The 11,800-nt window shown below is 52.2% G+C and overlaps 6 protein-coding genes across 6 annotated transcripts; 2 read left to right on the top strand and 4 right to left on the bottom strand.

The window, feature by feature from the left end:
* Nucleotides 1-222: 222 nt before the first annotated feature.
* SNOG_05515 (hypothetical protein) lies at nt 223-2,238 on the bottom strand (the record flags this gene model as incomplete). The annotated part of the gene is made up of 3 exons (XM_001795868.1): nt 223-1,376; nt 1,413-2,073; nt 2,194-2,238. 3 exons carry the CDS (start codon nt 2,236-2,238, stop codon nt 223-225), a joined length of 1,860 nt encoding a protein of 619 aa, XP_001795920.1.
* An 849-nt stretch (nt 2,239-3,087) lies between these two features.
* On the bottom strand, nt 3,088-5,424 carry SNOG_05514 (hypothetical protein; the record flags this gene model as incomplete). Its single annotated transcript, XM_001795867.1, is given in 5 exon segments — nt 3,088-3,900; nt 3,948-4,027; nt 4,076-4,837; nt 4,889-5,094; nt 5,111-5,424. The coding sequence occupies 5 exon segments, from the start codon at nt 5,422-5,424 to the stop codon at nt 3,088-3,090; spliced, it is 2,175 nt and encodes a 724-aa protein (XP_001795919.1).
* Nucleotides 5,425-7,584: 2,160 nt separating this feature from the next.
* On the top strand, nt 7,585-8,267 carry SNOG_05513 (hypothetical protein; the record flags this gene model as incomplete). The annotated part of the gene is made up of 2 exons (XM_001795866.1): nt 7,585-8,146; nt 8,199-8,267. One exon carries the CDS (start codon nt 7,585-7,587, stop codon nt 8,014-8,016), a length of 432 nt encoding a protein of 143 aa, XP_001795918.1. The 3' UTR covers nt 8,017-8,146; nt 8,199-8,267.
* A 20-nt stretch (nt 8,268-8,287) lies between these two features.
* On the bottom strand, nt 8,288-9,017 carry SNOG_05512 (hypothetical protein; the record flags this gene model as incomplete). The annotated part of the gene is made up of 3 exons (XM_001795865.1): nt 8,288-8,610; nt 8,660-8,821; nt 8,909-9,017. The coding sequence occupies 3 exons, from the start codon at nt 9,015-9,017 to the stop codon at nt 8,288-8,290; spliced, it is 594 nt and encodes a 197-aa protein (XP_001795917.1).
* Nucleotides 9,018-9,193: 176 nt separating this feature from the next.
* SNOG_05511 (hypothetical protein) lies at nt 9,194-9,916 on the top strand (the record flags this gene model as incomplete). The annotated part of the gene is made up of 1 exon (XM_001795864.1): nt 9,194-9,916. The coding sequence occupies one exon, from the start codon at nt 9,194-9,196 to the stop codon at nt 9,914-9,916; it is 723 nt and encodes a 240-aa protein (XP_001795916.1).
* A 419-nt stretch (nt 9,917-10,335) lies between these two features.
* SNOG_05510 (hypothetical protein) lies at nt 10,336-11,763 on the bottom strand (the record flags this gene model as incomplete). Its single annotated transcript, XM_001795863.1, has 1 exon — nt 10,336-11,763. The coding sequence occupies one exon, from the start codon at nt 11,761-11,763 to the stop codon at nt 10,336-10,338; it is 1,428 nt and encodes a 475-aa protein (XP_001795915.1).
* Nucleotides 11,764-11,800: the final 37 nt, after the last annotated feature.

Raw genomic sequence — 11,800 nt, 5'->3', positions numbered from 1 at the left:
ACCAAGTGTAATACAAGCTGGCAGTCCGTACGCGTTAGTTATTAAAAGGCGCAATAGGCTCGGGACTACCTAGTTGTTGACACTCTGAGCGTAACTTGAATAAGGGTGAAAGAAAATCTTCTTTGATTTCTCCTATCTTTATATAGTGCTCTGTATGGGCTTCGAGGAGGTATTGCGGCGCACGGTGTACCAGTTTTGGAGGAACTCTTGCAAGGTATCGCTTTATACCAGACATAACGTGCGCATCTCCCACTGCCTGTCTTTCGTCAAATGATTGAGAAAGGTCTGAGTATCCATACTTGGATCTACTTCGACGTGTTCACTATTGAAAAGACCAATCCGGCGCCAGGTCAAGTCGTTGACCTCTTCGAGCAGTAGCAGTGTTGCATTCCGGCTCTTTGCTAAATATTGAAAACTCCCGATATACATTGCGACCAATGTGTTGCTATGCTGATCCTCGGCATATCCGTAATCCAGCATAGGCAGAGATCCTGCGGGAAAACCTGAAATAGAGTAATCAGGACGATTGAGGCTTCCAGAACTTTGACATTTTATCTGACATGTGACTACCCAGCTCATGATTGAGATTGTTGGCAACAGGTCTATGTCATCTCTTTGGCTCCGCGCGAAAATGTACTGGTCTAAGTCGAAGCTCGTACCCTTTGTGTCTTTGACCCAAACGTGCACATCTTCTTGGTAGCCATAAGCCCCTGGATCGGTTTGAATCCACAGAGCTCTGGTCCTATCCGATTTCGAACGGACTTTCACGCTAGCGAAGCTCCAAGATGGATAGAGGGCAGTGTCCGCAAGAGCATCGTATATTGGCTTCGTCCTAGGATAAGTGTCCCATGTGAGACTGTGCAGGAATGTTGATTTTGGAGTAAACGTTGCGAAGCTTGCTCCATCTGCCGATGGAAGTGAGAAATTCGGTGACCTCTGGTTATAGAACACTGGGAGGCCATAAATGTGGGTAGCACAAATGTGGTCGCTACCGTGTTTCATCTCAAAGACATTGATGATGCCAAGAAACGCTTTGATGATGTCTTCGTCAAATGATAGCCACCTATCGTAATACTCCATGAGCTGCTCATACAGAACACTTATTGTAGGCGCAGCCCCCAAGTTGTAGAATACCGTAAGACGTGGATGTAGAGGTACTGTGCTGGAAATCCGGTCAGGGGACGCCGGATCATTCGATGAGAACATCTCCATGTGCGACATAGCGTTGCATTGAAAGTACATCTGTGTTGCAGTGAAGACCAATAGACGTCTTGAAAGTACCATCTCTTGATATGTCCATCCACGAGTATTCCATGTTGAAGTCTGGATTTCGCGAGAAACGTCGATACTTACGATTTCCTGACCGATTGATTTTACTACATGGCTATAGTAGCGCTGACGGCGAGGCGTACCATTGATACCGGGAAGACCGTGATCTGGACCGTCCCCTGCGGCGGCGATGATTGTGAGGGTTGCTCCACGATAGACAGCGTCCATGTTTGTGATGAGGCGATGCTTCTCCCCAGCATTTTTTTGATTGATGCAGTATCGATCGACCCACAGGTAGGAGATTCCAAGTTGTAATGTAACATACATTGCATCCTCTATCGTCTTCGGCAAAACCGCTGGAACTTTCTTTGAGTGATGCTCGGCGACACATGAGTTGCCCCAGACGTAACTGAGGCAAACATATGGTGTTCCCGGCATGATCTTACACAGGTTCCTTGAAGCACAGTCGATCACTTTCAACGAAGTCGTAGAGGATCCATTGTAACCACATGAACTTTGATGTAGTCGCTCGCATTCGGAGACCCAGTTCTTTGCGACCGTGAGATCGCGCAATTCTGCGGGGATGTGTTGTGCAGCACTGGCAGAGCAGAACCATGTTGTTCTCGTTTCGTCTCCTGCGAAGGCATATAATTCCCAAAGCGGGACTTTTTCTCCTCGCCGATCCATAAGGTACTGGCGCCACCAAACTTTTAACGGATTATATTCTTTAGAGGCTCCCGCCATGACGGACTCTGTAGATTCGCTGTTCGGTTCTCTGATAAAGCCGGAGTCTACCAAATAAGCCTTCAGACTACTGCACAAAGCGCAATCGAGTCGGATTTTTTCCCAAGTGCCCTTACGGTAATATGCTCTCTTTTTCGGTAGAGTCTCGAAGAAATATGACGAAGGAATGCCGCAACATACCCAACAGATGCCCCAGGACCGGGTTCTAGGCTCGTCCTTTGCCATTCTGAATGAAGTGTCGTCCAGGGAAAAGAGGATGGTGCTGAAAAGGCGGCACAGTGGGTGCGGGATCAGCACATACCAAAGTTCAGGCTGCCATGTTCAGGCTCGGTAGCATACCCCGCTGGGGGCTGTGCAGGTGTCAGACGAGGGCCGCGCCCACCCCACCAGGCAACCAAAAGGGAACAATAATCGAGAAACAAATGATCGTCCTATTTATAACGATGCGTTTTCACAAACTGCTCTGGAGCTTCGCGGTAGACTGCGGTGCGGATAAAATAGACACGTTCTGCGTGCAAACACGAAGCATTACCCTTCTCAACAAGACCGCTCCACCCCCTCAACCAGCGAGTTACTGTTGATTGTCAGCCTGATCTTTAATTGGTGGTTATGACGTAGTTGACTTGCAAGATTAAAATCCTACCGTGCCTTAGGTACATTTCTTATGGTACGGAACAGCACACTTGAAACCTGACGAATAAGAATTATAGCATGCTATTTGGTTCTTGTTCGGAGCTTTCGATGTACCACTCGAGAGGTGGAGCGGTCTACTTGAGAAGCACCGACAGCAATGTAGCGAAGTGTTGCGCATCTCCCGCAATGTTGCTGTCCATATTGTATCCATATATCAACCTAAAAGAGCTCCCAATGCGCATGTGCTCCATGAATCTAACCGCTTCATATGTATACTATCAAAACCGATCTCTCCACTACGGATGCATCCCCGCTTCTACCACTGCTATCCTCAGCCGCGCCCAGATCTCATTACCTCGTTGCCTAATCAGAATTCAACACATTACACCATTCCCTGAAACTAACACCGCTCACCACTTTCGCCTACAAAAAGCCAAACCTTCAATAAACAAACGTCCCCACAAACAACACCAGCACATAAACCACCGTCAACCCCCACGCCACCTCCCTCACCAACGGCAAGAACCCCCAAGTCTGCCTAATCTCCTGATGCTTGGGCTGGCCCGCACCAGTCTTCTGATCAAAGTTCATCATATCATCGCGATCCGGCACCGTCGGTGGTCGAAAAACATACAGTATCGGGATGCAGAAAGAAATCGCCAAGAACAACCACCACATCGGCGGCAACATGCTGTTAACCAGAAGATGGCGCAAGGACGCGTTGGTGCTGGGCTGGCTATACGCGCGGTACCAATCGAGGCCCGCGGCGCCGAGACAGTAGGGTACGAAGAGCACGAAGAACCATATGCGGCAGTGGATACCCATGAGTTTGATGCGCGTCCAGAGGCCTGCGCGGTGCATTTCGCTGCGCTCCTTGAGGCGGTCGCGGATGGCGCCGGAGGCGAGGAAGGCGATTTTCTTGCCGCCCAGCCACGTGGGCAGGATGTAGCAGCGCAGGATGGTGACGGCGAGGTAGGGCGTCATGAATTGCCAGGCCATGGCGCTGCGTTGGCCTTGGATGTAGCCGGAGGGCAGCGTGAGGACGATTTCGTTGATGCGTAGGGATACGACCCAGATGGCGCAGAGGCGGATTTGCCAGCGCAGTTGGTCGTCGGTCACGTAGACGAGGAGGTCGCGGCCCCAGTAGAGCAGCGCGGGGATGATGAAGTAGGCGATGAAGACGGGGATAGCCATTATGGTGTTGAAAGCGAAGGTGAAGATGCACCAGCGTTGGGGAAAGGTCATGTGTTTGGTCTGACGAGGCATCAGTAGGATTTGGACAGTGCTGGTGAAGTGCTTACATATTTGCCTGGTAGACCCCAGTTTAGCTCCTGTGCGGTTTCGAGAGTACCAACTGCCCAGCGCGTACGTTGCTTGAGATCTGAAGACTTAGTCGCGATACAAAGAGTGAGCGGATAGGTTTACTTACGATTGATGATGCTCTCTGGTACCATACCGACTTGCATGAACTCATGAAGGTAGGCCGTCTTATAGCCCGCGCCATTCATCATGAAAGAGAGCAACTGATCTTCCGCCATCGACGGCGTAGGCCATCCACCCAGCTCATCCACAATGAACCGCTTGAAGACGACACCACTTCCCGTGCACCAAGCTGCACCCATATGATCCTTCCTCGGCTCTAAGTAGTGGATGAACTCACAGATCGATTGACAAAGTGGGTCATCTGCAGGCACATTCCAGAACGTTTGTGGTGGTGAGACGAGAGCGAGTTCCGGATCGCGTAGTAGATGAGGCAAGATAGCTCGCAGCCATTCTGGATGAGGGATCATGTCCGCGTCCAGAGTCGCGAGGTATTCAGCAGGTCCACCTGGCAGATGAACCGCATAGTCGATACCAGACTGCAAGTTGCCTGCCTTGTAGTGATGTGGTACGCCTTCAACCTTGACACGTGCTTGGTAGACAAGGTTTGGGTATTCTGCAATTAGTGGTTGCAAAGCTTCTGCCAGATTGGGGTCGGCATCATCATCGCAAATAATGATGCGATAACGATCACGTGGGTAGTCGATGTTGCATGCGCCCCTGACTGTGTTGATGATCATAGGAACAACTTCGCCACAAGTAGTGAAGAGCACGTCCACTGTCGGGACTGCTTCACCACGAAGGCGAAGCTTCGGACGCTTGCGATTGCCGAGTGAAAGTAGCAGAACCGCCATCCATGACAAGTAGGGCACTAGTCGGTATCAGCTTCCTGTCGACACTAAGTTTAGTGAGTGGAACATACAAAGGATGACGCCCTCTACGACAATGAAGATCCATGACGCTTCAGCCAGCCCACCATAGACGACGCGAAACTGGTAGTTGCACCAGACGCGGTAGCCATAGTATGCAACGTACGTCAAGAAGACCCAGACGATGACGATCGGATGGATCAAAATCAGCTTGCGTTGCCATGGCTTCACTACGGTCGACATCGTCGTATTCTGATAGCTGCTCGATGACATACTCGCCAGGCTCGTAGCGATCACTGTACGCAAACTTGCCGTGGCGGCTTTTCTTGAAAGGAGCCGCAGAACTCGGTCCGTCCGCAGGCCCAATCTCGTCCCCAGAGGAACTTGCACTGGACTCAACGAAGCGGAGAGGCTGGTTTTGAGGCTGAACATCTGATCTTGTACTATCCTTCGAGCTCAAGACATTTTGTGGGCTTGATGCAACTGGCTCAATAGTGTCTGGTGCAGGAGCCAAGGTGTTTCGGGGCGGCTGCACAGCGTCTGCCGAGCTGCTGCCAGTTTCAGGTGTGGTAACTATCCCATCGGCCATGATGGAGTTAAAAGTAGCGACTGATGCCTGAGAAGGGAAGAGCGAGGAGTGTTTTCCAGAACGACTTCTGCCAGCGCACTGCGATGATTTAATCGCCAGGTGGCCATGACACCAGCTCAGGTACCAGCTCCCGATCCGCATGCATATTCCCAATAGTTCGATTATCGTTAAGCTGCTGTTGACAATGCGCTGTGAACCAAAGATCTGTCCACCACAGGAAGATTGAGGCTCGCTGGTACTGTGGCTGTTGTTGTACGTCTTACACGTAGTACGAAGGGTGGACAGGGACTAATCAAATCCCAGCGAAGATCCAATGCAATGGCGCAAGTTCATGCAGATGTAGTCCTACGCCAGCTTCGGAGCGGCCCATGGCTGTAATCACATCGGGAGGACGCCACGTTCCGGTATCTAGTGCAACGTGCTCCGGCCCCACGCCCGCTTAATGACGATACAAAAAATTCATGATATGATGCTCTATAGGCGATGCTTATTTTGAAGCAAATGAGCATACCATATTCATGGCTACATGTAATGCAATGGCGTCGATTATTCGGGCTTAACACTGGTGTACCGTTGTAAAGTCGATATTCTGTGAGCGGTTGAGCGGACTTTGTATCTTTACCCTTTGTTGAATTTTGGGAAACGTGGGGTAACCTCCAGCATCGCACCGGTCACGAATCGTGTGCCACAGTCAAGCGCGAGGGTACCGCCGATCTTGGAAATTATTGTTAATCGACCAGGCCTGGACAAATCTGTTAAACGCCGGCCACTTCTGAGTTTAGCTTGCCATGCATGAAGGGCCGGAACGGAAGTTCTCACGGTTTCTTTATCTCTGGCAAGGAAATTGGCTGGGCCTGTTGTGCATCTGTTATCTTCATGGCGCAGCTCATGAAGCACTACAGCGTGTTCGGCAGGAATGGAAAACACCGCAGTGCCTTTAGCTCCGTTGAAGTTCCGGCGCAGGGATACGGCTGTCGCACTCGAGTTGCTTTTGGCTAATCGACAAGCTGAAAAGTAGATTTGAGCTCTGCTGCAAGCTTTTCTCTGAAGTCATGAATAGATATTTCATAACACTTGCAATGAGGTACCGCGCATCGAGACACCCGATGCCAGAAGCGCAGCTACCAGGGTCAATCGCGATTACAACCCCCTGATCGTATTGTGTACGTTGATCTTACTTCCTGGAAGTTGTTGGTATTTGGAAGCGCTCTGTGTGCTATGCAAAGCTTAGAGGTATGCGAAGCCAGACGTTACCATCGAGCTTTGTACATTCTAGTTGGAAATCAGACTGCGGTACACAAAACGGCGGATCTTTCAAGCGCATGGTACCGCATTGTGCGGTGTTCCGATGCAAAAGAATGGTTGTTGAACAGCGACAGCACAGCACAGCGCTTTCAGCTGAGACTGCTCCTCCAGCGAATGATCCAGCTGGAGAACAACACATGGGTACTTGGAACGCGGCGCCGATCCGGTCTCATGTCGCCGGGCAGATTGGCCTCGTTGTACCGTTGCACTAGAATTCAGCGCGTACAGGAGAAGATTGTTGGGCATGGCGGGTCGAATGACGTGAGGGCGTGGCGTTGCTTCAACGCGTTGCGGCGAATACGCTCTTGCGTTAGGAATATGGCTTCCTCTTTCTGCGCCTTATCGCGCAGATCATTTGCGAAGGGATTGTGACGTTTCTTGGAAAGGAGGATGTACTCAGCCTGACTCCCTGCATCTCCTTGATCAGCAAAGGCAGGCCACCGCTGCTTCACATTGCGATGCAAAGCTGGACAATCGAGGCGAATCAACAAGCCCCTAGCGAGCTCACGTTCCGAGGATTCGTCTTCAACGATACGAACAGTGTGTTGTAGTCTTCACTAAGGCGAACGATGGGTTGAAGTCTGGTTATGCAATGACGCTAAAAAACCCAGGTGGGGCGATGCACCGCGAAGCTTCCAGATCACGAGCGCTTCTGCTGCCTTACAACCGTTTTCCAGATAAATCCCAGCTCACCATCTTTTTCGTACGACATAGACTTCTAGACCATACCAAATCTCTCACCGCTCAAACTCCGCGCCTACAGGCACTACCACCAACGCATCGTGAACCGCTACGCGGCGGAAATTCCACGCGAACCTCTTACTACGCGCAAACCGTACAGTCGCACACCTCACAATGGGTTCCGTCGCCCTTCCCCACCTGCGCTCAGGCTGGCACGTCGACCAAGCCATCCTCTCTGAAGAAGACCGGCTCGTCGTGATCCGGTTCGGGCGCGACAGCGACCCCAACTGCATGTCGCAAGACGAGATCCTGTACAAAATCGCGGACCGCGTCAAGAACTTCGCGACTATCTATCTCTGCGACAACGTCGAGGTACCCGACTTCAACGCCATGTACGAGCTCTACGACCCGATGACGATTATGTTTTTCTTCCGGAATAAACACATGATGTGCGATTTTGGAACGGGCAATAACAATAAGCTGAATTGGGTGCTTGAGGATAAGGGCGAGTTGGTGGATATTTTGGAGACGGTCTATAGGGGAGCAAAGAAGGGTAGGGGTCTGGTGGTCAGTCCGAAGGATTACTCGACGAGGTATAGGTATTAGAGAGGTGGGGGAGTGACATGGCACAAGCTTGACACAGACGTGGACGGAGATCATACTGGTCTTTTAGTTGATGGGAACGAGCCGAGATGGATACGAAGGCTTCATGAATTGGCGTTTGGAGAAATTGAAGGTATGGCTACACTGAGGTGTTCGATGTATCCCATGCTCACAAAATTGTTCAGAATGCTTTGGGATAATATGGCCGGGTGACTTGGCTTGGGGATTGATACAATGATGCGCTAGGACAGAGATGCATTGTTCAATATATTGGCTATGACTGAGCTTCACGCTTTTCGCTTTTCACGTCTCGGCCTTCGTTCTTCCCTTCCCATAAGCACTTCTTCGTGCCCCTCCAAACCTCCTCCAGTATCGCCCGGCGCGGTAACAATGTCGGAAACACCACCACCACGTCCTCTTCTCCCTCGACCACGACTGCCAAGTAGAACCTGACTTCAAAGCCCTTGAAAGCTTCGTATATGAAGATGTCCTGTATACTCGTTGTCGGTATAAAGCGTGTCGAGGGCCCTAGCAGGTATGTGCTTGACGTGGTGGTGGTTTGTATGCCGAGGCCACGGAGGACTGTCAAAGACTCTTCTGTAGACATTTTAGCATGTGCAAAATAAAAGTGAGGGAGAACCCTTACCAGTATAGTTGCGCCGAAACACCAGCGCGAAGATGACCAGCGCACATGGCGCTGTGTACATCCACTGGCATCGGCCGGCAGATTCAAGCAGCTGGTCTGTCTTCAGAGGGCCCAATACAGATTGTAGTGCATTTTCAGTTCTCACAGACTCTGCGCCACTGACTGTCCATACACCAAAAGCCGTGACTAGCCCTATTATAACCCGGAAGAATACGCTGACATACGATGCCAGCCTAGCATGGAGCTTACGGGGAACAGGACGCGTCGAGACCGTGTACGAGACCGTGTAAGGCGTCGGCTGGACCGTCCGAAGAATCTGCGCAGGCGGAGCAGTAATCCGCCGCAAGAAGTCCTGCATGGTCATCGGATCCACATCGCTGAGTTGTGAAGGTGAAAGTGTGGGGTGAAGTTCGGATCGACTGGCGTCCAAGCTCCTCCCTGCGCTTGTGAAATTTAGTCTCGGGAGTTTACATCATTCTCCGCAACCACCTCACCAACACCCAAACACCAATCTCAAATCAGATACAGAAGACCATGTCGCCCTCACCACCCCGCGAAAGCGAACCCAAAGCTGCTGAGTCCCAAGCTATTGAATCAAAACCTGAAGTTTCTCGCGCACGCTCCAGATCGCGCTCACCGCGTCGCAGCCCACCGCGCAAGCCCAAGAACTTCTCAGGCCTGAAATGGAAGAACGACAAGAGAGACGACAGAGATCGTGACGACAGGCGGAGAGATGACAGAGGCGGGAGGGAGCGAAGAGACTACGACCGCGACGACAGGAGGAGAGACGATAGACACTCGGATCGGCGCGGCGGCGACGATCGCAGACGCGATGACCGCAGGGGAGACGACAGACGCCGGGATGAGCGAAGAGGCCGAGACGACCACAGAGGAGAAGATAGACGTCGAGACGACCGCGATCGAAAGCCTCGCGAAGACCGCGAGCGCAAACCGCGCTCCTCCTCCAAAGACAAGAAGTCGAAAGACGCCAAACCCGCCGCACCCCCCGCCTCCAACGAGCCCATGATAATCGTAACCATCAACGATCGCCTCGGCACCAAGACGCAAGTCCCCTGCTTGCCCAGCGACCCCGTGCGCGTGCTCAAAATGATGGTGGCGGCGAAGATTGGGCGCCCCGTGCATGAGATTATGCTGAAAAGGCAGGGCGAGAGGCCGTTTCATGATACGTTGTCGCTGGCGGATTATAGTATCAGTAATGGCGTGCAGATCGATTTGGAGTTGAACACTGGGGATTAGATGGATGGGAAAGGAGGAGGGAAGGAATGGTGTTTTGATACCCCAGAGATTAATTGAATACGAAAAGGTCGAAGTAAATGTCATGATGTGTGACTTCTGAAATGTCTAGATATCTCTACTCATCCCCATCCTCTTCCTTCCCCTTAAATCTCTCCGAATCCCAGCCTTTCCTCCGCGCATACCGCTCATTCACCAACTCCACCGTCTCCCCCCTCTCCCTCTTCAACACATCCACATAACCCCCCTTCGCGCGGCCCGTGTTCCCTCCATCAAACACTCTCGGCCCGCCCTTCGCAATGCCCACACCGCCCGCCTCCTCTTGGTCCAACGTAGCCTGCCCCAGCCCAGCAATTTTATCCAACAACAGCGCCGAAAGCGTCTCGTCGACCTTATTCCCCCTCCACACCTCCCACACATCATCAATAACACCTACCTCGTCCCCACTTCCCGCGGCCCGCTAGACTCGGCGACGTCTTGCTCTTTGGCTCGACGCCGCCTTCGTCACCGACATATACCCACTGTAGACGATCTTGATACCCTGTTTCGCGCTCCTCGCTAGTCTGCACTTCGTCTGCGTGCGGGAATATACAATCCCACAGTACCAGCGGGGCGTCGGAAGCCATTTCGTATTTCGGGCGGGTGGGGTTGGTTTCGATGTCGAGGAGTTGCTGGACGAGCGAGGGAGGCTCGAGGCGCTGGCCGATGAGGAACAGGATCGCGACGATGCTGCGGACTTGGTGCCACAGGAAAGCCGAGCCGTGGAGGACAAAGGCGTACATCTTCGGCTGGTCGGGCGGCGCAATAGCACCATGTGAGAGATAACTTGGCACGGATAAGGGTGAGACTTCTTCGATGCCGGCGTAGAATATTCGGCGCTTGAAGTTTGTGAGTTGTTTCGATGCGTCGATCTTGCACATGTTGCGGAAGTCGTGCAGGCCGATTAGCGATTCGCACGCAAGCTGCATGGCGGCGATGTCGAGCGTGCCTTCGCGCATGGGGGAGGAGGGAGTGTGATATGTGCCAGCGGAGCCGGGGACGGGGGCGAAACATGGGTTGGTGAAGAAGTACTTGTAGCGACGCTCTTTGCAGGAGAAGCGGGCGCTGAAGTTTTCGGGAGGGTTAGGGCACCATGCGTAGACGCGGATGTCGGGTGGGAGAACGCGGTTGAGGAGTTGGATGTAGGGGAGTTCGTCGGTGACCTCGTTGAAGTGTTTGGTGGCGGCGTCTGGCTCGCTGTCGAGGATATCGAGTTCGTCTTCAGCTGCTGGGGGGTTTTCCTGGCTTTCTGGCTCTTTCGCGGGTTGCTTTGGAAGAGGTCTATTGCTTCGCACACGCACTCCGATGACCTGGCCGAACGCGCTCACTCCTCGATCAGTCCTGCCGCATTTGGAGTATTCACAACCGTCCCAGTTGACATCTGCACCCTCCCTGTCCCACGTCGCAAATGTCTTCCTATCTGCCTTGTTGTAGTCTGCGGTGTCTCCAGTCGTTGGTATTGGGTTGATCAACCTTGTCTTCACCAGTGCTTTCCATAGCTCTTCCTCAATGGTCGGTAATGGCGTGGAGTTGTTCTTGTGGTGTTCGAAACCATTGTATTTCTGGCCAAGGTACGCAAACTTGAGCGCGATTAGTCGGGAGCTGTATTTTGACGCATCAAAGGCTTTGGGAGGCGCTTTTGGGGGTTTGCGAAAAGGTATCGATGTGGGGGTGTCCTGGGCTGCTACAGGAGCGATATTTGTCGCGGAAACGCCATTATTCGAAGAAGTTGTCTGTCCCGCCTGTTGTTCCAATTCATGTATCCTTGCAATTAATTGCTCTTGTGTCCATGCCTCATATTCCCCCGCCATGGCTTTCCTAAACGGGTACGCGTCCCGCAATTGCACG

Source organism: Parastagonospora nodorum (assembly GCF_000146915.1).
Source record: "Parastagonospora nodorum SN15 chromosome Unknown scaffold_8, whole genome shotgun sequence".
NCBI lineage: Eukaryota > Fungi > Ascomycota > Dothideomycetes > Pleosporales > Phaeosphaeriaceae > Parastagonospora > Parastagonospora nodorum.
Note: the sequence above shows the minus strand (reverse complement) of the source record. Positions and strands in the feature narration are given on the sequence as shown.